General features: G+C 41.3%; 1 protein-coding gene across 1 annotated transcript in view; it reads right to left on the reverse strand.

Annotated features, from left to right (window-relative positions):
* Positions 1 to 27,179, reverse strand: part of otog (otogelin) — a 67,035-nt gene that overhangs the window by 10,080 nt on the left and 29,776 nt on the right. The window contains exons 24-45 of the mRNA XM_086026222.1: positions 26,776 to 26,883; positions 26,136 to 26,274; positions 25,051 to 25,185; positions 21,876 to 22,022; positions 19,692 to 19,811; positions 19,439 to 19,555; positions 18,600 to 18,756; positions 18,420 to 18,446; positions 17,685 to 17,855; positions 16,492 to 16,770; positions 10,346 to 10,463; positions 9,695 to 9,774; positions 7,003 to 9,476; positions 6,643 to 6,817; positions 6,353 to 6,504; positions 6,190 to 6,279; positions 5,891 to 6,077; positions 3,024 to 3,244; positions 2,196 to 2,334; positions 1,367 to 1,555; positions 1,078 to 1,287; positions 882 to 986 (exon numbers count right to left, since the gene is read on the reverse strand). Coding sequence (XP_085882348.1) covers positions 882 to 986; positions 1,078 to 1,287; positions 1,367 to 1,555; positions 2,196 to 2,334; positions 3,024 to 3,244; positions 5,891 to 6,077; positions 6,190 to 6,279; positions 6,353 to 6,504; positions 6,643 to 6,817; positions 7,003 to 9,476; positions 9,695 to 9,774; positions 10,346 to 10,463; positions 16,492 to 16,770; positions 17,685 to 17,855; positions 18,420 to 18,446; positions 18,600 to 18,756; positions 19,439 to 19,555; positions 19,692 to 19,811; positions 21,876 to 22,022; positions 25,051 to 25,185; positions 26,136 to 26,274; positions 26,776 to 26,883 — 5,540 coding nt within the window. The remainder of the gene's footprint in view (positions 1 to 881; positions 987 to 1,077; positions 1,288 to 1,366; positions 1,556 to 2,195; positions 2,335 to 3,023; positions 3,245 to 5,890; positions 6,078 to 6,189; positions 6,280 to 6,352; positions 6,505 to 6,642; positions 6,818 to 7,002; positions 9,477 to 9,694; positions 9,775 to 10,345; positions 10,464 to 16,491; positions 16,771 to 17,684; positions 17,856 to 18,419; positions 18,447 to 18,599; positions 18,757 to 19,438; positions 19,556 to 19,691; positions 19,812 to 21,875; positions 22,023 to 25,050; positions 25,186 to 26,135; positions 26,275 to 26,775; positions 26,884 to 27,179) is intronic.

Raw genomic sequence — 27,179 nt, forward strand, 5'->3', positions numbered from 1 at the left:
AATGAGTGCATTTTGCCGCTTAAGGTAATTCCACAAACGCAAAATTAATCAGAATGCCGTGTTTCAACTAGTGGGCCTGCTGGGAACATATTCTTGAAAAAAAATATGTTTGGGTTGACTTCCGCTTTAAGGGATAGATAAAGGACTAACGATATAAATGTGGAATTTTTGCAAGAACTTACCTGGTTTTTATGCAGAATGTTAATGTTTAAATTGTCGATTAATTCAAGTTTTGCTTCAGTTATGAAGGGGGGAATTAAAAACATTCTTTCAAGATCAAACAACCATGTGTCCTACAGCTGTGATTCTTAACTATTCAACATCAGTCATAGTTAGCAACAAAGTAAAAGAAAAATGAATCACCATGTTGACAGCATATACAAAATATACAGCACTAGAAACGTTCCGCAGAGCCAATAGTTTGTGCTTCTGCTCTGAGGCAAAACAGTGAAACATAATCGTATATGACCCAGAGCCATATTGTGGAGTTGAGGATACAAAAAAATTAAGTTTCCCCCCTTCGCTTGTAGAAAAAAACTAATGGCATTGTTCAAAACCGGTTTTGCTTTTTTTGTTTTTTGTTTGCCTTCTGGGATTTCAAACAAGCTTTGAAACTGTTTAAAATTTTTAAAAACATTTTTTTTACATTAACTTGTTTCAACTTCAAAGAAATAATTCAAATCATTCATATTTTTTTTCTAACTCTGCTTTACTAAACTACCTCCTTTCTGTCCGCAGCTACCTACGTAGTTAAGGTCAGGCAGTGCAATGTGCTTTGAACTATGGAAGCTGCTAAAAAATTCAAATTCACTGATGAAATGGATGAATTGCCCAGCACTAGCAAGACTGTCTTTGTCAAGAGGCTGTCACTGTTTACTCACCACAAACATAGTCTGGGCAGCACGAGTCTTTACGGTAGTATGACACCAGCTTCTCCCCATACTTACAGTCAGGAGGCAGGAGGTCGCAATGAGTCTGATTACACACTGCAAAGTCATATGACATCATAATTTTAAAAACTGGATAATCTCCATACTGCATTGATGGTAGACACTCAAAGCTCCTGTGCGGCCTTACCGCAGACTTTACGGGGGCAGCAACTGGCGTCATCTGCCAGGCTGACGACCACCTCGCCTGCTCGCCGGCACACAGGCGCCATCATGGTGGAACAGTTGTACTCCACAGGGATGACTGTGTCCTTGTCGCAGCGGTACATGCAACAGGAGTCCTTCGAGGCCTTCCACACCTCGCCATGTGCACGTGGAACCCCAGAACTGTCGGTGCAGGCTACGCAAACGCCACAACTGATTAATCCAAGTGCTTACAAGCCATTTTTTCCATACAGACTGATATTAGGGGCTCTTACCACACTTGCTGGAGGGTATGCAGAGGGAAGTGTATGGCCGATGGAGTAGCGTTCCTTCGGGGCAGGCACAACCCTCGGTCAGGCCTGAGCAGTGGTCTGGGTCTAAGTCAAAATCCTGGTTGGGACATGATTGAGACGTGCAGGCTGGCAGACAGGCTTGATAGCGTAGAGTTTCAGGGCACATGAAGGCTACAGGAAGACAGACGAGAACTGTTACACAAAGTAAATTTATTGGACAGTGTTTCTATGCTACCAGTACCCAGCGAATTCTGCAGAAGATGCACAAACTATCTTCATGCAATTTTTAATTTTAATGTAAGTTTCAAGCCACTTTGTTCTACTTTTATTGAAGACCCCTCATTCGGTAAAGGTGACCACAAGAAACAGGCAGTGTGAGTTTGTAATTATATCACAATATTTTAAGATATTTTGCATTTAGCATTAAACGGAAATTCAATGTGGACATGGTGGGGTGGGCGTGGCTCATATGGTAGAGCAGGTCGTTCCTTAAATGAAGGGTTGGCTGTTTGAAATATTTTTTTCTTGTTTGTTGATTCAACCCAATTGGACAACTACAGTATGTGCCATTTTAAGACCACCCTATTTTGAAAGGTGGATTTACGGTGTAAATGTACTTTCTAAGAATAGTTAAGGTCTTTATTTTAGAAAAAGCATTTCAGAATTTTAAATAATCAGTGAATACATGTTTATGTTATCTTATTGCTGACACAAATGCATTAGGAAATCTCAAACATGGTAAAAAAAAAAAAAAATGTGGGGGGAAAAAATAATGCATAGAGGTGAATGTGTTTTGGGGATTCAATCTTACGGCAGTAATCTGCTCTCCTCCACTCAATACAGACGTTGAATCTGTGGCAAGAGGCTACGTAAGCAGCCAGTGCCAAACACTCGCTGTTCACATACTCCACATCTTGGACCCAAACTTCACAAAAAGTACTTGGAGATACCTAGAAAAATAAAATCATGATTTCATTCATCTTTGATTGTGGAAATGCGGTTAATGACAAGACGAGGAGACAAAGTCATAATCAAACCCCTCCCTTAAAGGAAAAAGTCAACGCAAACATTTTTTTTCAAGAATATGTTCTATGCAAGTCCACTAGTTGAAACAGGGCAATCTGATAAATATTGCGTTTGTGGAATAAGTGTTAATCCACTAGTTTTTAGCCATCTCTGGGGGCGGCCATTTTGTCTTCTGTCGACTGAAAATGACATCACAACTGCTCACAACGACCAATCACGGCTCAGATTCAGAAAACAGGTCAGCCGTGAATGGTCGTTGTGAGCAGTTGTGATGTCATTTTCAGTCGACAGAAGACAAAATGGCCGCCCCCAGAGATGGCTAAAAACGAGTGCAATTTTGCTGCTTAACTCATATTCCACAAACGCAAAATTAATCAGAGTGCCATGTTTCAACTCGTGGGCCTACTGGGAACATATTCTTGAAAAAAATATGTTTGGGTTGACTTCCGCTTTAAAGATACAGGTCCCGGGTGAATGTCTCTCCCTTGTGGCTACACACACAAATTGGTAATCACTTTTTTCCTCATGTGGTGAAACGTCCCACTGGGTAGTCCAGATTAGGCTGAGAAACCACAACAACGCTGTAAATTACTTGCTAAATGTGTAAACCTACAAAGGCATGGCATGGGAAGAAGGCTGGTTTCTGTAGCATGACCAGGCACCGGGAGCAGTCACTGGTGGAGCAGTTGAACTCTCTGCGTCGACTGTGACTGACATAGCTGGTGGTGTTGGGAACCTGCCAGCTGTCAATGAAGAGCGATGGATCCTCGCTCCTCCCCACAGTGGTGCCATTGGCCAGAGTCAGGTCGTTGCTTGGGTCCCCATCACAGAAACCTAAACGGTAAGGGGTGGTTAAATAGAATGTGTGTGTATGCAGAAACACATCAAAGCTTAACGACGTTTTGACATATTATAAAATCTGTGTATCAAAGCAGTAGGTTTTACCGCCAAGGTTATTCATTTTAATGACTGGTTACGAAGAGTTGTGAAAACGACTAATATATAATAAATAGGGGTGTCAAAATAATTACAGTCAGAGTCAAAGCATTTTTTCATGAGCGCATGAATCTAATTTTTATTCACTAACTTTACTGTCTGTATGATGATAAGATCCATTTTGATGCGTGGGGATTGTGCTTGAGTTGTTGGGGGTGTAAAATAATGGTCAGTGTCACACACTGAAGTGGCTGTCATTGTGTTTGGCAAAACCTGATTGGCTCCTATTGTAGGTGGGAGGGCAAGTTCAGGAGCAGAGAGAAGACGAGAAAATGGAGGAGCATGTGAGAGATGTTGGTCCGATGAATGGTAAATTTTAAAAACGCCCTGACGGCACTAATGATAAAGGCAGAGTGGTATGCCTTCTTTGTAAGAAGGACTTTGCTTATCAAAGAAAGCAGTTTGAGTCTACCACATCAATGCGAAGTAACCAGCCGTGACTAAAGCCACAGCTAATGATAACAGCGAAGGTGCTAATGTAGCGAGCCATTGCAAAGCTCTTCGCCAAACTAAACTCGAGAACAGCTCGCGTATGAGCAAGTCTGCGACCGACAGATTAATAAACTTTCTTGCAAAGCGAATAGCGATGAACTGGGGATTCATTGAGGTGTTTCAAACAGCGTCCAATGTCCCATTAAAATGTTAATAGTTGTCTAAATTGGATGCCCATTTCACAGTGAGCGAAAGTGGATGCGCTGTAGAGCGGTTTAGATCCTATTTAGGTGGCAGGACTTTTTCTGTTAACCTAGGTTCCTCTGAGTCCCGCTCTGCCCCTCTATCGTATGGTGTTCCACAGGGTTCTATTTTGGGGCCATTGCTGTTCTCACTGTATTTGTTGCCCCTGGGTTCCATCCTTAGAAAACACAGCATTTCCTTCCACTGCTATGCGGATGACTGTCAAATCTATATCACGCTAAGAAAAAAAGAGGCTTCCTCCTTAAGACCACTTTTGTCCTGCCTAGAGGACATCAAAGATTGGATGTCACTAAATTTCCTAAATTTCAACGAAAAGAAAACAGAAGTTATGGTGTTCGGTCCCAGCGGCTCGTCTCCATCTCACCCTGTTGTCCTGGGCCCCCTGGCTTCATGTCTAAAGCCAACAGTCTCAAACTTGGGTTTTAAAATGGACAGTGATCTTAAATTGGACCAACAAATCAGCGCTGTTGTAAAGTTGTAGAGCTTCTTTCACCTTAGACAGCTGGCTAAGGTAAAGCCCTCCTTTCCCATCAGCACTTAGAAACAGTCATCCGTGCCTTTGTTAAACCTCGGCTAGATTACTGCAATGCACTTTATTTCGGAATCAGCCAGTCCTCCCTCAAACGTCTCCAGTTGGTCCAAAATTCTGCTGCACGCCTACTAACTGGAGCTCGGAAGATCGAGCACATAACACCAATTCTGGCCTCCCCTCACTAAATGGCCTGGCCCAGGCGTACCTCTCTGAGCTCCACCACTCCTACGCACCTTCCCGCAGCCTCAGGTCTGCGGACCAGGCGCTGCTCGAGGTGCCAAGGACCAAGAGGAGCCTCAGAGGGGATTTTGCCTTTTCAACTGCTGTTCCATCCCTCTGGAATGACCTCCCATTGGTTGTTAGGCAAGCCCCCTCTCTGTCCATTTTTAAAACCCGGTTGAAGACACATTTCTTTTCTCGGGCTTTTGATTAGACCTGAAATTTTCGACTCTTTTCCTGTGTCAATTGTATATAGTGTTTTATGTCAATTTATTGGCTTCAGTATTTATAATTTACTTACATTTATAAATTATTTATGTCTATATTTATTCATACATGTATCACAGCCTTTTATTGTTTTTGTTCTATTTATTGTATTGTTTGTAAAGTGCTTTGCTACAGCTCTAGCTGTTATGAAATGCGCTATATAAATAAAATTGTATTGTATTGTATTGTATGTTCCACTGAAATATCAGACTAATTACAAGTACTTAACACTTAAAAAGTGAAAAGTGTAAGATCAATTTTGTTTCATAACTGACTCAAAATCAGATGGATGAAGGATTTTAGTGTTATCCTAGTTCTGTCTTGACTTTCATAATTCAAAATTACTGTGCAATAAAAGGAAGTTTCACTTCAACATTCTTTCCTGTGCCCTGCGACTGACTGGCGACCAGTTCGGGGTGTAGTCTGCCTTCGCCCATTGACGGCTGGGATAGGCTCCAGCAACTCCCCGCGACCCTATATAGGATAAGCGGTTTGGAAGATGACATGACATTCTTTCCCTTTAACCATTTACATTCTCAGGGAAGGAACAGCATTACTTGAAATTACATTGATCACTTGTTTTGTTTGTCATTGATTGTGACAACAATAACATAAAAAATAAAATAACATTATATTAGAGTTTCTAGCTTTGAACTTTGAATATGGCATTGCAGGGTCTTTGTGTGTCTTTGTGTCCGTTAATTGATGCAAAATAAAATACCATGTTGGATACACTGCAGAGTTAACACCTATTTAAAGCCAGTTCATACCACAAAGGCCCAAAGTGGGCAGCTTCTTGCCGGGGCTGTCACTGTCAATCACCATCATTCCAGTGCTGTGATACCACTGCAGCTTGAGACCACCCGGGCTTCGGATCAGATACATGTTGCCCGTGTCGTAGATCTCAAAGCCAAACTTTTTAAAACGAGGCCTGGCATACCGTGAGTTGACATAGAGCTGTGGGAAAAGTTTGCAATTTGCCAGTGTTAATGATCAATTTCACACTGGAGCTTTACTGCCCTCGTGTGTGAGTTACTATATACAAAGCAAATAGCATGTTTTGACCTACCCTCCTCTGCAGCCTATCGATGATGATGTGATTGGAATTGTGGGTGATGTTGAGTGCCACCAGACACAGGTTCGTGAAATTCCACAGAAGCTTTTAAAAGAATGTACACATTTGAAAAAGTGATTTAGATTAAACTGACGGTAAAAGTGTGACAGAGGCTTACTGGTGACTCTGATCCAGCAGGGCACTCCTGTACCAGAACACTGACTGTCTCATTGGGTAGCTGAGTCACTATGAACCAGGCAGCTTTATAGATGGCAACACTGTTTCCATCAAATGTGATCACATTCAAGTCTGGAAAAACAGAGCAGCGACCTGGAATAGAAACAATGAAATGGTGACTTAATGTTCCCTTTGAACTGTAGGAATTGAATCTGCAATTAAATTACAATGACTTTATGCCTACTTAACACTGGATTATATATAAATGAATCATGTTTGTGTTTCTCTTACATGGACACTCCCACTGGGGGCAACATTTATCACCATTGACCAATACGGCAAAGCCAAGCAGGCCACAGTTCACTGGTTCAGAGAAGGGGCAGCTTTGGGACTTATTGAACAAGACGAGCTGGTTGTTGACACAGATTAACTTGGAGCATTCGTCAACGATCTCTGCATATGGAGGCTGATTTGAAAACATAAAAAGAGTAGAAACATTAAAATCATGCTCAGTTTTTTCAAGTAATGTAATGTTTTCATTTTTGAAATATTTGCTTTCTTTTCAATTGTTGTTTTGGGTAATTAATAATCTAGTACCAGAAAAATATAGTCAAATGATCAATAAATGTGGATGATGTAAATTGAACCCACCGTGCATATACTTGTGAATGATACAGCCATGGATGTTACACTATCTGATGAAGGCTTGGTTTTTTCCACCGTTACACCAGGACTGGTACGATTGATCCTATCCAGCACAGTTGTTTGTACCATACTGGTAACAGGGATGGAAGTTATACCAGAAGTAAGAATACCAGGTTTCTGAGTCTGAATGGTTAAATCAAGTGGTGGAGATGTCGCTGGTTGGGAAGGGACTGGTGCCGCCTCAGATTCTATAGTTGTCAGGCCGGAGATTGATATGGTTGGCTCAGGCATGGGAAGTGAGACCACGGAGGTGGGCACTGTGGTTGTGGCGGCAGGAGTTGTTGCTGTTGGTGTGCTCACTGTGGTCAGTGCTTCTGATGATGTGGATGTGGTTGGAGATGGAACTCCAAGTGCAGTTGTTTTGCCTGGCTGTGGTGTGACAGTTGGTGAGCTGGTTGGTTTGGTGGTTGCTGCCAGCGGTCTTGTTTGCATAGTTACCCTGGCTGTGACTGGCCTCTTGGTTGATGTGATTTTAGGTGTAACTGTTTTTGTCACTGTAACTCTCTGTGTTGGGCTGATAGAGGTCATGTGTGTGATTGCAGCTGTAATTGTTGCAGCAGATGTAGATCTTACAGTTGACACAAGCTGCGTGGTGACCTTGTCAGGGGAAGTTGTTTTTCTTGATGTTGAAGAAGTCGTGTCTGGTCGAGAGACAGATGAGGTTGGTGTGGTCGTGCCTCTTGTAAATTCCATTCTGCCAGTTACTGGATGTGTTGTCACTGTGACTGGTTGTACTGGAATAGGTCTGAGGGTAGTGGTTATTGTGGCAGGTCTTGTCGGTCCCACGGTGAGAGACGTATCAGGAACATCGGGTCTAGGAGGACGCACTGTTGTAACATGTGTCTTGGTCGTCAATTGAGCAGTGGACATCCCGTGAGATGTAGTCTTAGCAGTTGTGGTTGTGCCTGTAGCCAGTGTAGCAGAGGGGATGACTGGCCTTGATACTGGAAGTCGAGGTACTTCAGTTGTCTTAGTCAAACTGACCAAATGTGGAACAGTTTGAGAGGTTCGCTCTGGTGTTGTCTTTGACGTAGGACTGTACAACTGGCTGGGAGAGGTGAGAAAATGGGGAGGACGCCAAGGTTGTGAGGACTGTGTGGTGGAACTTGGTGATAGTGGAGGAAGAACAGTTTCCTTGGAGATAACTGGTGGGAAAGTTGTTTTTGCTGATAAAATTGGGCTGGTGGCCACAGTGGTGGCTACAGCTTTCTTTGGAGGTCTTGAAGTTATAGACTGAGTGGAAGTAGACCTAGAAATTGTGGCTGTAAGCTCAGGGGGTGGCTGAGTAGTCATTAAGAGGGTGGCAGCAGTTGCTTTGGACACAGTAGATTCAAGTATGGTTGTTGTCTTTGTTGTTGCTTGCCGGTCTGAGGCAGCCGAGGTAGGACCGGGCACAGTTGGAGTTAGAGCGATGTGGACTGGCAATGATGTTGGTATCTCAGAAGCAGCAGGAGTGGTTAAAAGTACCTTCTCAGTGGAAAGCTCAGAAATGAGAGGAGCCATTGTCTTTCGACTAATGAACTCTGTTATTGTGCTGGTTTTAAAGGGTTCAACAGGAGTGACTGAGTCTGTGGTTGTTGCTGAAGTGACTGTCACCATAGACACAGTGGCTGTTTTGACCGGAGGTGGGGTCAGCAATGAGGAAGTGGTTGAAGATGCTGTGCTTAGTAAACCAGGAGTGATGGGTGCAATTGGGGACACTGGGGGAGTTCTCCCCAGTGTCAAAGGCTTTGTGCTCCTAGATTCTGTGTATGTAGTGTCAGTAAATTTGGGTATGGAGGTCCGTTCTGTCACTATTGAACTCTCTGAAGTTGACGGAATATGAGAAGTGGTTCCAAATGGAAATACCACAAACGAATGTGTAGTCTCTGTGGACTCCTCGGCAGCAAGCGGAGAAGTGGACGTTGGCCCCTCAGCAGAACTTGTGGTTACTACGGCGGTGGGCGTGGATTTTGGGGTGAAGCCAGGCTGGAGAGAGTCAGTGGGCCTGGTGGAGGAAGTTAGCCAGAAAAGAGAAGTGATAGGAAAGTGCGTACTGCTCAACTTGAAGGTACTGGATCCAAAGGGGCTGGTAGTGCCACTCTCAGCTGTGGTAGGGGCTTTGGTCACTTTTAGAGTCGATAGAGATTCATCCACCTCAGGCTTTACAGTAGGGGGCAGTGGTGAAAGAGGTGCTGGTGTTTTGGAAGGTTCAGGAAGTGCAGTAGGTGACGGGATGCGTGGTCTAATTGACTCATCAGAAATTGGTGGTGTTATGGAAGCAGATGTTGTGCTCACAGCAGGAACAGTGCTGGTATGAGTAGACTGAGAAGGGCCAGATGGGACAGTAGTTGTCTTGAGTGACGCAGTGGCCATTGTGGAGGACATAGTTCCAGAGCTTGGCATAGCAATGGTTGGAATAATGATTGGGGCTTTAATACCTAAACCCAAAACCATGAACAGCATGTAAGAGGAAAACAGAGACTGATATACTGTACTCACACAAATATATACCAATAATAGTTCCTGTTCATTTCAGAGTGCTATGCGTTTATAAATACAGTCTGCCCACTTCATTTAGCAATGGCGTCAAGTATCGCAAAATAAATACTTGCATCTATGAAACACACCAGTGACATCAAAATTGATTTCTACTCACAGTCTTCGACGTAGACACAACGACGAGTAACTTCATCCAGGACCATATGTGGGGGGCAGACAGGAAGGCAGCCTTCCACTCTGTACAGATCAATACAGTAAAACATTATCTTACAGAAAACCAGACCAAACCTTATTATCTATGGTAGCATTTTCTGCAAAAATTGTGACGATGATGGGCAGAGTGAGTTCAGTCCCTGCAACATGAGGAATAAGCACAGTGCTTAATGCTCATGCTATAATGCATGGAATGTGTTAAGAAAATTCTTAGTCCGTTCACCCATCTTTTTTCCCCACTTATCTTCCTCAGGATGAGCTGAAGCTTATCCCCACTGACTTTGGGCTAAAGGTGGGGTAAACCCGATACTGGTCAGTGATCACCAGCCAAACACAGACAAACAACCATTCATACTCACATTCACACCTACGGACAATTTTAAGTCTTCAATGAAACATGCATGTTTTTCAAATGTGGGACAGGACCTGGAGAAAACCCACACATGCATGAGAAGACAAACATAACACAAAACGTTAGAAGTGTTAGGCAGACATGCTAAACACGTATCCACCAAGTTGCCTGCTTAGATTAAAGTAACAAAAATATTCCTCCTGACTACGACTGTAAGCGTGAACGAAAAAGTTCAAGTCTCACTGTGGGATGGCCACACAGGCTTCTGCTGATGGGTCGCTGCAGGTTTTGAAACAGGGGCTGCTGCAGGAGTCGTATCTCCACTGGCACTGTGGATGAGGCAGGGCATCTGGACCAGAGCCTCATGAAAAACACAAAACATTTACTGAAAGTTTGAGACTGCAAAAACAGGCACAAAGCTGACAAACAGATGTTGAAGCTGAACTGCTAACCGGGTGCAACCAGGATTGCGTCTGACAAACAAGCGAAATTACCGTACAGTTCCTTTTGCGCTTTGTGGGCGGGGCACCGTATATGCAAATTGATTATTTTATCATGCCAATGTGATTTATCAAACCTGAGAAGAAACTACCCTGTCTTATTTTGTACCTTTAAATACAGCGTCTGCAAGGCAAGTGTAAACCGGCATGCAAAGTGATGCCAGCGTCGCGGAGGCAAAATGGGAGGTGGCAGGCAGACCTTTTCCGCTCATGAAAACATTTTTGAAATGCCAACAAAAATGATCATGACACATCATCTTGTCAGTAATGCGATTTTGGAGCTTCTGAATGATCAAAGGGAGAACTTGAAGCCAGTCACAAGAAGGAGTCATGCCATAGCAGCTACGATAAAAATAACTTGCATTTCCATCAGTCTGGGTCATTTCTACACTCTAAAAACAGTTGGGTTATTTCATTAACCTTATTATTATTTCATTCACCTAAAAAGCACCATGACACAAAAATGAATGAATTTGCCACAATTGTAAACACTACTTAATTTAGATTTGTTTTCACTTCCACCATGAATGTGCTGAGCAAAATTCTGGACACGCATGCATTCTACTTTATGAAACCATGACTGAGGACCGCACTACAAACAATGGCCTCCCTGCCATGTTAACATAAGCATATCACCAAGTAGACCGAAATGAAATTTGTTCGCGTTTTTCAAACGTGTCGGCCCTAAAAATGGCCGTCCGACCAGTCCGGCCCTGGGACAGAGTGCCTAGCTCTGACCAAATGTACATCCACTACTGTTATTGTTGCTGAAATTATGTCAATGTCAGGAGTGATGTACCTTTAGTTAAATCCACATTTTTTTTTACATTTTTGGGGAAGGGGCAGTATCCTTACTATTATAAATAAAATGAATAAATAAATAAATATATAAATAAATAAATAAAAGAGTGTAATAACTCAATTATTTGTATTGTTTTGACCCAATTTGTTGTGTTAATTTAACCCTAAAATTTGGGTCAAAATGGAATAACCCAATTTTTGGGTTCAAATTGACCCAAGTCTGAGTCTGTCCTTTTTTAACACAACAATTGGGTCAAATTTAGCCCAAAAATAGTTATTTTTGACCTAAGTGTTTTTAGAGTGTAGCACACTGTGACAATTGGCGCTGGCCTCTCCCATTTTTCTGCAGTCCCACATTTTAAAATCAATGTTACGCAGGATGGACATATACCTGTAAATCCAATTGACTCTCACGCTGGGCAATTACATCAAACAAAGCACAGCTTATGTTATTGCTGGACTTACCAAAATTATTAGAGTGAAGGATTTACTTTCTGTTTCCTTGCCTCTTCCACTAACTCATCCAATTCTAGCACTTCAAATTCAAAACTCTCTTTTGAAATACGAGATATGATCTGTTAGGATGTTTCGTTTTACAAAACTATCTCCACAGAGACGAACAGCCCGGCTGCGGTGCTCCACGCGTGCAATTCCCTAATAAAGTGGCCTTACGGTTACAAAGGGCTCAGTCATCCTAGGAGAATTTGTTGGTTGTCTGTGACATGAACTCACCACAAAAGGAAGGAAGAGAAAAAAAAACGGAATCTTGTGCTGATGTGGATTGCTCGGAACATTTCAACTAGTCAATGTTGTCTCTCATATATCGGCTGTGTTGCAGCCTTTTTTTCATCTGTTGCCACTAGTGTCCAATCTGTTAGAGTGGACAAGCAATTTAGGACCCGCTCTTCAGCATCTTAATAAAACATTCTAATATTCGTAAAATCATATGAAATACACCCATCAACAGCCTAACAATCAGTTTGAGTGACAATTGGAATTTCAGGTCCATACACTTCTAACTCCTCTACATAGGACCACATAGTACATTTTTTAGCCAAATCTTTCCTAAAACCACTGTAAACGGGACTAGAGAAGAGGGAACAACTTGTTATTTTACCATCTCATCTGACACTTATTTACCAGCCGGATGGTGTTCATCCGAACTCTCTTGGTAGCAAGATTTTAGCCGCTAACATCCACCATGTCGTAACCAATTCCACTCCCAGCTGACTCTTGTTTACCAATCATATTTCTTCTTCTACTCATAAACGCTGCAATGACAATGTCACTACCATCACTTACAGGCCAATACCAGCTGCTCACAGTACCACCACCCTCACTAGCTCCCCCTGCAGGCCCTCATTATCATTACCACTATCGGACAATTTTCCCATTGAAACCATCACCGGCAGACGCTTCCCTTGCACACACAAACAACGTGGTTTTAACAGTGGTAATCTAGTATATGTTAATACTGCTCATTCGTACCACCATGAGCGCACGTCCAGCACAATAATTAATCTGGCCGTGCTGAACGTGCGCTCCCTTTTAAACAAAACTTTTATCATAAACGACCTGATTTTAGACAATAATTTACATGGTATACTTTTGTCTGAGACATGGCTTGGTACAGATGCTCCAGTTGCTCTCAACGAGGCTTGCCCACCGAATTTTAACTTTTTATTTTCTACAAGGGATGGCAAAAGAGGAGGCGGGACTGCATCAATTTTTATTAATACTCTTTTATCAAAGGAGATCATTTTTAGCAGCTATTTATCGTTTGAACACCATGCCTTTGTTTTTAGCAGTCCCCCTATTCTCTGCATTACCGTCTATAGACCTCCCCATCATTCCACTTCTTTTATTACAGAATTTTCAGAATTCTTATCCATTTTATATTCCAGTTATAACAGAATATTAATAACTGGCGATTTTAATATACACATGGACAACATCTCGGACCCACTATCCAGAGATTTTTCAAACCTTTTAAACTGCTTGGATTTTAAACAGCACGTCTTGCAGCCAACTCACAACAGAGGACACACCCTGGATTTGGTTATAACCTATGGCTTGTCTGCTGGTGTGTCCTCTGTTGTTGACTTGGCAGTGTCAGACCACTACTGTGTCCATTTTAACATCGCCAGTTTTAACCATCTAGCAGTCCCGGTCAGAACAGTGAAGAAACGCTACCTATCTTCTGAGGTGGCAGCAAATTTTATCGAGATCTTAAAAAACACTCCTGCTGACATTTTACCTGCACCCTGTGATCTTATTGTTGACAATTTTAACCTACATCTTAAATCATCATTAGATTCAGTAGCTCCACTTTTAATTAAAACAACAAAAACAAAGACTGTACCCCCGTGGAGAAACAATGCTATCAAAATATCAAAGAGAAAATGCAGGAGTGCAGAGAGGAGGTGGAGAAAAAGTAAACTTACAGTACACTATGAAATTTTATGCGAACAACTGAAATCTTACAATAAAACAGTAAAACTGGCAAGATCTTCCTATTTCTCAAACCTCATTACAGTCAATAAAAACAACCCCAGGGTTCTCTTCTCCACCTTTGAACTTTTAACTCGTTCTGATTTTAATAAGTCCCCACAGAGACCAACAGATGCTCTCTGTGAGGACTTTGCAGACCACTTCAGAAGTAAAATCGATGACATAAGATCCAGTCTTTTAGCCCGTCAAAACACAAGTTTTAATAAACCCGGACAATCATATTTACATGAGGAAACACTGGAAAGTTTTGCCCTGGTTGATGCAAGGACACTTGTTCGAGTTTTCTCCCAGGTAAACCCAACAACCTGCCTTTTGGATCCAATTCCCACATTTCTTTTTAAGACATTTTATGGATTTTTTGAAGAACAAATTTTAAATATAGTCAATTGCTCTCTTCAGACAGGCGTCTTCCCAGCTGCCTTTAAAACGGCGGTGGTGAAGCCCCTTCTGAAGAAGAGCGGTTCTGACCCGAGCGTTTTTAATAACTACAGACCCGTATCCAACTTACCGTTTTTAAGTAAGATTTTAGAAAAACTGGTTTTCATCCAGTTGAATCATTTTTTAAATACAAATAATATTTTGGAGGAATATCAATCTGGTTTTAGGATGAACCACAGTACGGAGACTGCTCTTTTAAGGATCTTAAATGATATTAGGTGCACTGCAGACGTGAGAAAACTCACAGTCTTGGTGCTACTGGATCTAAGCGCTGCTTTTGATACAGTAGATCACCAAATTTTATTAAATAGACTTAAAAATCTAGTGGGCATCTCTGGTACTGTTTTTGACTGGTTTTATTCCTATCTCACAGACCGATATTTCTTTGTAAGTATGGATACTTGTTCCTCTAAAACTCATGAAATTAAATGTGGGGTTCCTCAAGGTTCGATTTTAGGCCCCTTACTTTTTAATCTTTATATGCTTCCCCTCGGGGATGTCATCAGGGGACACGGCATCAGCTTTCACAGCTATGCTGATGACACGCAGCTGTATATTGCCGTGTCTCCTGATGACACAGGACCCATTGATACCCTTTTAAATTGCATTTTAGATATCAAGTCATGGATGGCAGATAATTTCCTACAGCTCAATGAGGACAAGACTGAGGTCTTAGTTATCGGTCCCGAAGGTCAGAGAGAGAAGCTTTTACCAAAACTACACATTTTTAATCCCTCACACTGTGTGAAGAACCTTGGCGTCATTTTTGACTCTGAGCTCAGTTTTATTCCTCATATTAAAAATGTAACCAAGATTGGTTTTTATCACCTTAAGAATATCGCCAGAGTCCGCCCGTTTCTCTCTCAGGCTAACACGGAAGTGCTGATGCATGCCTTTATTTCCTGTCGTTTAGATTACTGTAATGCCCTGCTCTCTGGCCTCCCGAAAAAGAGCATTTCACCACTGCAACTACTGCAGAATTCAGCCGCTCGGGTGCTGACGAGAACCAGAGGGCGGGAGCACATTACGCCAGTTTTGAAATTGCTGCATTGGCTCCCTGTGTGTTTCAGGATCGATTTTAAAGTACTTTTATTAGTTTATAAATGTGTTAATGGTCTTGGGCCATCTTATTTATCTGATTTGCTTTTATCATACCAGCCCTCGCGGATCCTGAGGTCCTCTGGCGCCGGCCTTTTATTTATTCCAAGGGTGAGGACCAAAATGCATGGCGAGGCTGCATTCAGCCATTTTGGTCCTCACCTTTGGAATAGCCTGCCAGAGGATGTCAGGTCTGCAGAGACTGTTGATATTTTTAAGAGGAAGCTCAAGACACACCTTTTTAGTTTGGCTTTCAACAACTTTTAAATAATTTATCTTTTCTTTTGATTGAAGATAATTCTATGTTTTGCTTTGAATGTTTTAAAGCACTTTGAGTTGCATTTTTATGTATGAAAAGTGCTATATAAATAAAATGTGATTGATTGATTGATTGATTGATATAAAGAATATTACGGTAGTTTAAAGACAAGTTTTGGCAGCGGAAACGCATCCAATATATCAGACCATCACGATCCTAATATGTAAACGGACATGGAGCCTAAAATGTAACGAAAATCTTGAAAATATAGAAGTTATCATACCGTCAAGCATAACTAACGTAAAAAACACAATTGTAATGCTGTCTCATTTCTATATGCATTATAACTAAGATTTGGTCCTTTACAAGGCGACAACTGCTGCTCTGCTTTTAGCTGCAAGACCAATATAGCCACAAGTGTTGACTTTTGACCCCAAGGAGGAGCACTGACACCATTTGAACCCTGTGTCAAGACCTCACGGACAGCTGAGAGAAGCCTGAAAACCCCAGTCAGGGAAGTCCTTTATCATGCAACCTATCTTACAACAACTGCAACATCAGCTTGAACTTCATTTCTACATGACAGATAAACCTGCTGAGCTTGCAAAAAAAAATTACATTTTGGATGAATTCATCACTACTGTTATTTCTTGCGCAGTGTCTGTGAAATGCCTGTGAAGGTGTCATCATATTTTATCGACTTTCATTTCCTCACATTGTTGCATCTGGTTGGGTGTTATTCAACTTAGTTTGAAGTCCTGTTACGTGTCAGTGAGTAATACCTGTGAGTTTGAAAAGGGTGGCCTTGCGGAAGCTGTCAGTGTGACGATACTTGAGCAGGTGGAGGCGAGGGAGGGTGGCATGCAAGAAGAATCCAGGCTTTGCGTGGGACTCCAGGGAGTCATACCCCGAGAGCCAAGTGTCCCTGTGGAGCACAAAGGTGGCCCGATCCCAGAAAGCCTCACTTTCCTCCCATTTGACCAGCTTCACCTGGCCACTGGGGCTCACATACAGAAAGTAATTGGGTCTGTGTGCTGCCTCAAAGGATATGCGTGATGTGTCTGGGGGAAGAAAAAAATGTTTTGAAAAATCCCATGTCATCACTCTCTGGAGCCTTTTGTGAAAGCAAAACATGACATAATCTCCCCTTACATACTGGACATGTTTTTCAATTTGCTTCAAGTCCAAGGCTTTTCACTAAAATATTCAAGGTCATTCATCGATTAACTATTAGGGATGTCACGATATCCAAATGTTATGATACGATAATATCGTGATATGAACCTCACATTGTGATCATTATATTGTGGAAAGGTTGGCGTTATATAAAAAGATCACTATACTATATAAAAGCCCACAATATTGTACAAAAAAGAGCACATATAATAAAAAAACAACACAATATTCTGTTTTTGTACATAACATTCAGAAATAGGCTTGGCCAGTCATGCACTCCTATTGGCTCAGCAGGGCATAGGCACTTACTTGCTAATGCACACACACGTCATGAATCTTAAACTGCACTCATAAACTAACCCGCAGAGGGTGCTGGAACTGCACAAATGGAAAAGAACTTGGCTTTTTAAACAGATTTGATCCTATTAATATCGTGGCCATTTTAAAATTGCGATATCACGATATTGCCGATATTGTGACATCCCTATTAATTATGACACTTCTCCTGTTCAGAGTCATGCGAAAACTGGTAGCTCACACTCACATTTAGATACACCAAGGAACATGAATGTTTTTGGACTGTGGGAGCAAGCAGGTGAGATCACATTCAAGCACAGCGAGAATGTGCTAATTCCACAAAGAAAATATCACACAACAGATTCAAACCCAAAACGTGCTTGTTGTAAAAACTGAGAAATTATCCCACTCTCCCAGGGAGTTCTTAGAATGAACTGTTGATCCTGTCCATTAATGACCAGTCGTAAAGGTGAACCCTGTAGAGCTAATAAGAGAAACACACCATGTGGTCGGGCTCTGCTCAAGCCTGGTGTCATCATAAAGTGTGAGAGGGTGCCGGTGATGTCACTGAGGTTTCCTTGCTTCACAAACACCGAGCCACTGGACCAGCTGGCAACAAGGACTGAAGTCCGATCTCTGAAGGGGAGCAACCTAAAAGGGCCTTTACCAAGAACTGTAGAAATTATGAAGATGTGTTATTGCAGGTTGCTGAAAAGAAAATTGCTTCATTTCATAAAAATAACCACGTTGTAAGACCTGTGTTCATTCTGTGGTCAAGAAAAATATGTTATGCCGTTTTGGAGGTGTCAGATTTATTGCCTAAATCGAGCACAGACAATAAAAGATTGCATAAATGATTAAAACTGAGGATTATGAAATACACAAAATAATAGAAAAGAAAGAAAGAAAGAAAGAAAGAAAGAAAGAAAGAAAGAAAGAAAGAAAGAAAGAAAGAAAGAAAGAAAGAAAGAAAGAAAGAAAGAAAGAAAGAAGCATTGAACTACAGTGCCAGTCTAAAGTATGGAAACAACTTCAAATTCAAATGGTCTCAACCCTTTAAGAGGTCAAGAAATTCCTATAACTCTTGTTAATGCACAGCTGTGAACTGAAAGTTATTCCAGGTCATAAAGCATCATCCACGCCTTCAAGAAAAAACACTGATGGTGTGATGGGTGTTTCCAAACTCTTGACTGGTTCTGTACATTTGCATCAACATAAAGCGGCGAGGCTGCCCTACCTTTGTTGTAGAATTCACAATCGTGTGCTGCAGAGATTAGTAGAGAAACAGTCGTAAATATGAGTAAAAGAAACGTTTGATCACGAATACATTTTGGGATACCTAATTTAAAAAAAAAAAAAGACCATCTTCTTGATAAATACACGTAACACCTACTGTATATATTACATTTCAACTTACGGCACAGAGAGGGGGAGCGCCAATCAACAGGAATACCCTGGTGACAGCAACGTTGTGCATACGCGGCCGCACTGGTGCAAAAACATTCACAGTCCCCTCCGACATTGCAGCCACATGTGTCTGCCAGGCAGTTCGAGTAGAACCAGGTAACATCCACCTGAGTGCAACGGAAACACATCAAGTAGTCTAATCAAAGGAGGGGTTTAAAAAACAACAACAAACTATTTGTTCCCCTGTGATAAATTGCAGCTGGTGCAGTTTGCATGCCCTCACTGTGCTTGTGTGGGTACTCTAATGGGCTTCCTCCCACCTTCCAAAAACATGGATGTTGGTTTCTTTGAAGACTAAACATAGGTAGCCCATGGAGTGTTAATGGTTGCCTGTATAAAAGGTGCCCTGAGATTGATTGACAACTATTCCAGGGTGAACCCTTAATTCCCTCATGTTCACAGTTCAGAATTCACCAATATTTGCTGATTTTTGGGGGTAGCCTAGGCGCTGTTATTCCCTGAAAAACTCACCTTTTGCTGTTTATGATATTATTACTTCGAGCCATCTTGTGGCATGTCGGTGCCAAAGAACTATGTTGAAGTGAATTGAGCAGCTTCATTTCGTCAAAGTTGTGCTTTTCTGCCATCTTGTGGCATCTTGGTGTCAAGGAACTATGCCGCAGTCAATTGAGGGGTTTCATTTAGACAAGAGTAGTGTTTTGTCACCATCTTGGGTCATCTCTAGGCAATTACAAACTTTTTCGGGGCATCAGTTATTCCCCGATCTTTGCTATCGCGGGGTTGACTGTAATGTAATACAGTGCAAGTTCATGTTGTACCACTACTTACCACTGGGTGGCAGGCTTGGAAGACCTCACTGAGCAGGACAGAACACTGCTGCTTGGCAAATGGCTCTCTGAGTGGAGTCAGATTGCATGGATGTCTCATATCTGGACCATTCACACACTGCACACAGATGAACTATTAGTAGTCTAATAGTAAGTAAATTCCGGGCGATGATCACTTGGAACATGATGGTGACAAAAGCCCTCTCAAACAGTCCAGTCAAATGCATCACAATGGGAATATGTCATTGACTCACCTCAGCTGCTGTCCAACTGTTTCCAAACTCTTGTGGAGTTGTTGTGTCGATGTTATCGGGTGTGCGCATCTCATTCACTGTCTTCATGTCAAAGTTTCCACAAAGACCACTCAGCCTCCCCTGCACACATCATCAACACTGAGAAGAATTAACCTTTGTTTGGACATGGGGAGCTTTTTCATTATCATCTAATTCAGTGGTCTCCAAGCTACGATCTGGGGACTATTTGCGGCCCATTTTTCAATGGCCCGAGGCATATACCAAAGATCAGAGTTGAGCATTTTGCTCAATTTTGATGGTTCATCATCTGTCAGCAGCCAGGGTACTCCTCCGTTATTCCCCAGTCCGACTTCGTGACGAACTGAATTGTAATCATCAGTCCGTCAATCCATCTGGCGGTCCATCATTTAAGTCCGTCAGAAGTCCGTTGGTCCGTCAGTCAGTCACCCGCCCCAAAAAGGCAGAAAAACGGACGCCCACCAGTGACGGATTAACGGTCCATCCATCGCTGAGGGACGCAGTTAGTGATGATTACATTGACGGATGAAAACTCTCTTCCATCATTCATCAGTCCGTCTATTTTAAAAGGTGTCCAGTCATCCGAAGAATTTTAAAGTGTGACCTTGCATCCTTTCGTTTTTCTGTTTGCGGCCCTCTATCGAAAAAGTTTAGGCACCACTTGTGTAAAAGCAAAACAAACAATTCTAAAGAAATAAAATTAACAATTCAATTATTGTTTTTTTTCTTTGTTGTAGTTTAGCTCTGGATCTCCCACTGCTGTTTTGAAATCAAATTCATTTTTAAACCAAAATGGTATATACAAATCAACAACTGCATGTATTTGACGTCCAGTTCACCTTGTTGACTGAAGTTATTTATTGTAAATTTAACAGACTTCCAAATGAGCCTTGTGGTCTCAAATTCAATGTTAACATTAAGCTGGTCCGACAATATAAAAGGCCACTAAAGTACTGTAAGTGACCTGGAGTACATACTATCAAAATGATTTTAAGCTGTTATTTTGAATTTGAAAGACAAACTATATACTGTTGCTTCAAGTGCAATAACCAAACCAATAGCAACCAGCAGCATCGCTGATGTAGTCATCGTGGTTAAATGCACACTGTTATCTATAAATTGGCAAATGGAAACCTAGCAGCATAACATAGGTAGGCCTACAGTTGAAGGCAAAATGGAAGTGGACCAAGTCAAGATGTACAGTACGTTGAAAAAGTGATTATATCCTAATATCGGCATAAATAAACTCATGAAACTAATGAAAGTAGGCCTTTTGACAAATATGATGCCAAGTACAAAATTAGTCTGACACATTCGCTGCATGGAAACCTCCATCCATCCATCCATACCGCTTCTCCTCACAAGGGTCGCGGGCGTGCTGGAGCCTATCCCAGCTGTCTTCGGGCAGTAGGCGGGGGACACCCTGAATTGATTGCCAGCCAATCGCAGGGCACACAGAGACAAACAAACATCCACACTCACACTTACACCAAGGGGCAATTTAGAGTGTATAATCAACTTACCATGCATGTTTTTGGAATGTGGGAGGAAACCGGAGTACCTGGAGTAAACTCACGCAGGTACGGGGAGAACATGCAAACTCCACACAGGGAGGCCGGAGCCGGGATTGAACTCACGACCTCTGAGCATAGAAACACTGTCCAATAAATTTACTTCGTGTAACAGTTCTCGCCTGTCTTCCTGTAGCCTTCATGTGCCCTGAAACTCTACGCTATCAAGCGGTTAGACGTGCTAATCAGTCGACCACCGTGCCGCCCACATGGAAACCTTGATAACCCCTTTTGCTGTCATACTAATTCAATGAGTGCCCTACAATAGTGTGAATTTTAAGAAATGAACTTCAGAGTATTATCGGGGGCCATAACCAGATTTAGAATAAATCTAAAAAATAATAATAATAATAATAATTCATCATATCAATAATGAATGAATGAATGAATTAATTAATTCAGATCACACCCATGTGATCTGGGGTGATCTCTTCTGAATGGTTGAGTGAGGATGACGTACAAGAAGGTGACCATTTGCAAAGGATGTGGAAATGACCAAAAATAGTCACTTGCACTATAAAGGTTTAAGCCCCCTCTTTCCCTTGAAAGCAGAAACCTACTGGCCATTCTTTTGACATTGGAGCGTGCCACATACCTGCCAATGAGGTCCAACCTGGATGTGGATGGTGGTTTTACGGTCCCATAGGATGGTGACGTCCTCCTCTGGGAAATGAATCACAGTGAAGTAGCCGGCAGGCCAGATGACCATTTTCTGATTCCTTTCTATAACACTAGTTGGGTTCTATAATACAAATGGTAAAATATGAAGTGTGATTTAATTTGAGAGAGTCATACTTTGATACAAGATGTATTGTTCACATCCTTTCTAATTGTGGGAAGGTGAAGGCCTTCACACATATGTTATTCCTCCACTTTAAACGTATTACTCTATTTTAGTCCGACCACTTTTTCGGTGTGCGACTCCTTCCACATTTTTCATCCGATTGACTTCATTCAAGTTTCAAAACATTCAGAAAAGTCATGCCTTCCGGGGTAGTATTTTTTTCGTTCCCCAAATTTACCGTTTCCCCAATATTTCCCATTTTTCACCCAAAAAAACCCATTCGTTTGCAATGGCACTTTCAACATTTCCCATTTCCACCATTCGAATTTCAAATTGACAAGATTAAACTCATTCAACTCACATTGGTAAAGCTTTTCAACACGCCCACAATTCCTACTTCCCAAAAATTGAACCAAATCGCCCAAAACCCACAAAAATTCAACTATTCAACTATTCACCATTCATTTCCATTGACACATTCAATTTTTAACATTTATACCAATCCAATTTCAAATTCACAACATTCAAGTCATTCAACTCACATTGGTAAACTTTTCAACACCCGCAAAATTCCTACTTCCCACATATTCAAATTATTCACCCGTAAAAAAAACACAAAATTCCACCATTCATTCCCATTGCCATATTCAACAATTCACATTTACATCATCCCAATTTGAAATTCACAACATTCAATCTCATTAAACTCATATTGGTCAAGCTTTTCAACACACCCCAAATTCCTATTTCCCACTCATTCAACTCATTCATCCTTAAAAAACCCACAAAAATTCAACTATTCACCATTAATTTCCATTGGCACATTCAACTTTTCACATTTACACCATTCAAATTTCCACAAATTCAAGTCATTCAACTCATTCAGCTCATATTCAACTTTTCAACACCCCCAAAATTCCTACTTCAAACACTTTCAACTCATTCACCCTTAAAAAACCCACAACAGTTCAACTATTCACCATTCACTTCCATTGGCACATTTAACTTTTCACATTTACACCATTCCAATTTCCACAAATTCAAGTCATTCAACTCATTCAGCTCACATTCAGCTTTTCAACACCCCCCAAAATTCCTACTTCCCACACATTCAATTCATTCACCCTTAAAAAAGCCACACAATTTCACCATTCATTTCCAGTGGGCCAGTGTTATTGCCCCTTGGTCTCCCCAGTGCGGCGGCCATCTTGGGCAAGGACATTAGCTAGACCCATGATTCTCACCCCTTAGCCAGCCCCAGTAAGGCGGCCATCTTACAGTATTGGAACACCCGGAATTTTCATCCCCAGGTGTCCCAAATGAAGCGGATATTTTGTTCAGAAGTATTGGGACACCCGGAATTTTCATCCCCAGGTGTCCCTAATGAATGTTGTTCAAAAGTATTGGGACACCCCGATTTTTCATCCCCAGGTGTTCCTAATGAAGCAGCCATATTGTTCAAAAGTATTGAGACACCCCGATTTTTCATCCCCAGGTGTGCCTAATGAAGCGGCCATGTTGTTCAAAAGTATTGGGACACCCAGAATTCTCATCCACAGGTGTCCCTAATGAAGTGGCCATGTTGTTCAAAAGTATTGGGACACCCCGATTTTTCATCCCCAGGTGTCCCTAATGAAGCGGCCATTTTGTTTAAAAATTTTGGGACACCCCGGAATCTCATCCCCAGGTTCCTTTCTTCCCGAGATTCCTTGTTTCCTCCCTTCCTTGCTTCCTAGTGTCCTTTCTTCCTCATTTCTTCGCCTCATCATTTCCTTACTACTATTTTGTTTTCTTACTTTGTTTTCTTTCTTGCTTGTTTTCCTTGCTATCTTGGTTCCTTGCTTCCTCCCCTCCTTTGATTCCATCATTCTTTGTTTTCCTTCTTTTTTTCCCTGACTTCCTTCTTTCATTGTTTCCTTACTTCCTCTTTTCTTGGTTCCTTGCTGATTTTTTTCAACTTCATTCAACTTCATACCAAAGCACTCCACGGTTTCCATTCAGCTTCCTTCGCCTTCACACGCAATTTCTTCAGAAATTGCATTCTCTAGTTAGTGTATACAGTATATATAATCTTTCTTTTCCTCTCAGCTACGGATGAGCAGGAAGTAACAAACTGTAAGAGTAAATCACCCACAGACTATCATGATGCTGTATCAACATTACGTTAGTTAAAAAGGTACATTTCTAATATTGCAAAGCCCTTAACGTCTATGTACAACTTCCAGTCCGGCTATTTCCCCCAAAATATGAAAACTGCTAGAGTGATACTGTATCTCTTTTCAAGAATGATAACAAACAGAGCTTTACCAACTATCTTCAATTTCTCTATTGCCTCAATTCTCAAGAAACTTATCAATTTTCGACTTGAGAAGTTTCTCGATTAGCATCAAACAATAAATTAAGGTTAATACCGCTTCAGAACTCAAATAACTACCTCAATGACAATACTGAAGGAATAGAAGAAATTACAAATGCACTTGATCAAAAAGAAATGCTGTGTAATAAGTCTACTGAGTGAGATTCCACTTATGATGGAAAGATGCAGCGCCGGATGGTCTTTTGATGGCAAAAAATACACTTTGGAGAACATTTGGACCTGCTATGCATTTGGACATTGTTTTTCTTTGCGTCCTCCTCGTCCAATGTGCAGAGATGGGAAATTCTGCTCTACCTGTGGCTCAAGCCAAACTGTGGCAGGCTTTTTACTTTCTGGACCTGGATTTCCCATCTCTGCCAATATGTGTCAAAAATTACACACAGTCTTCTTGTTGGAACCATCATGACTGATCCTGTGAGTTGAAAATGTTGCCATGAAATATATCAATATAGAGGTGTATGTTTCAGCTCATATGTGTTTTTCTAAGCTAAACTAACTAAATACTACCAACCTAGTCAGACATGTAAAATTAAAGAAGCCTTCTGTTAAGGTTGTAGGTGCAGAATAGCTAATATATGCAATGGAAGAAAACTACAATATGTGACTTACAGGCTGCCCAGTGTCATCATCAAACACTATGAAGGATCTTCCAATGATGATCAAAAGTGATTTCCTGCAGATGATGCCATTATCAAAACAGTCAATGTTCTCTGCTGCCACACTGAGAATCACATCAGCACTACTCTGTGCAGGAGAAAAAAACACAGCAAAGACAAACACTGTCAAAGTCTAAACGGGGGATGTTTGAAATGTACGCCATTCATACTCATACATGAATAATGTCAAAATATCTGGCACCAACCCAACAATCACAAAATCATACCTTGCTGTGATTCGATGATCCCTAATGGTTTGGATGGAAAATGATTTTGATGCAAGTATTGACAATCACAATGGCAGACTAACATTTCAAGGCAGGGATGGGTAACTTAAATGCAATTTTTCATCAGTGCTTCACGCACGTCTTAACCAGATATGGACAAAATACTTGCATATGTGCAAAATATCTGTGCTTGATATTTTTCATAACATTTCTCAATGCATGTATAAAAGATCCACTATCCCTATTCCAATAACAAAGGGTTTGAAGGAAACAAAAAAAGAACACATTCTGTCATTTTTCCCAGTGCAAAGTGCTTTCTTGCATCAAAATTACCATTCAAGGATGGCACAAAACTGCTGAACAAAAGACCAATTCATTTTGTTCATTTTTTCACAAAAATCAATCCACTAGAAATATTAATATTATTGAAGTGCGATCTTTATCCTGCATATCATACCAAATCAGCAAAAAAATTATTAGGCTTACTCACATTGTACAAAGAGGCAGTAAAAGACCCGATGTAAGGACAACCAAGCCATATCTGCCACCTAACGGTGAATGGTGATATAACTTAAAACTACAATCGACACCTGCATACTTGTGGTTCGTCACCCGCAGATTTGCAGATTTTTTTTAAATTTCCATATTTTATCTTTTCTAGTTTTCTGGGTCAGGGATTTTTTCCCCCCCAATCCCCTCCCCCGTTTTTCATGGAGACCATATAATGAATGTTTACCAGCAGTTTTTGAATAATTTGTTTGGGTATGTTAAAAAAAAGTACCATAGTCCTGAAAATGATCCTTTTTAGTACCTTTAGGAGATACACTTGACAGGCACCAATGTAGTCAAAGAGCAGGCCATCAAAAGTTCTGTAATGACGATCTCCGTAGGTTGTGCACATGGATGGACATGGACGAAAGACACACTGGAACGTCCCATGCTGGCAAACACTACAAAGACAGCAAAGTCTCAGCATCGAATGCACGACAAAGACGGTTTGCTCACATCTATTGGCCACTGCTTTTGGAAACTGTCTACAGCTGAATAAAGGAAGTGAATAAACAAATGTCTGTATCACTATTCATTGCACTGTCAGGCTGTCATCATCATGTTCTACCTGGATTACAAATGGGCAGAAAGAGTGAGATCACTGGGAGAGGATTTCCTTTCATCGCCGATGAACAGCAGAGAGAATCAAAGAGTCATACAAGAACCCACTTTGTTTCCAAACCTTTTCTTCTCAGCGATAATATAATTATGCTATCAGGTGGACACTTGCATTGCTCCATTTCATCACTGTGTCACTGATTTTAGGTCAACTAAAACTACGATTTAGCAATAATGTCGATGCTATGTTTGATTGTGTTAGATATACAATGTATGTAGAAATAAAAGAAAATTTGGGTAAAGGTTTTATGAAACATGGCCATAAACACACTGTGTTGACATACCACTGATGGCAGGGGGAAGACACTTTGTCACCGGGGTAATACTCTTTTCCTTTCCACAGACAGGGGCAGGCCTCAGGCTCAAAGCACTCGTCTCCATGTTTCAACAAGCTGGTGGCAAAATGATTTGGGACAAATGGTGAGCGTGAGTGTGTTCTTTGAAGTCTTCCGATTTATTTCTGATATGCGATGAGGTGGTGGTCAACGACAACCGCCAAGGAGTGACAGCATTACAGTCTTTGTCAAACACATGTTGCATCTTGTGAATGCATGTAATCCCTCCCCTGCTGTCATTCAACATCAGTTCTGCCTTGCTGTATGTATTTGTATTTGTGAAAAAATAATGATAGTTCTTTAGCGGAAGTCAACCCAAACATATTTCTTTCAAGAATATGTTGCCAGCAGGC

This window comes from Filicampus tigris, chromosome 3, assembly GCF_054856515.1.
Source record: "Filicampus tigris isolate MCC_2025a chromosome 3, RoL_Ftig_1.0, whole genome shotgun sequence".
Lineage (NCBI taxonomy): Eukaryota > Metazoa > Chordata > Actinopteri > Syngnathiformes > Syngnathidae > Filicampus > Filicampus tigris.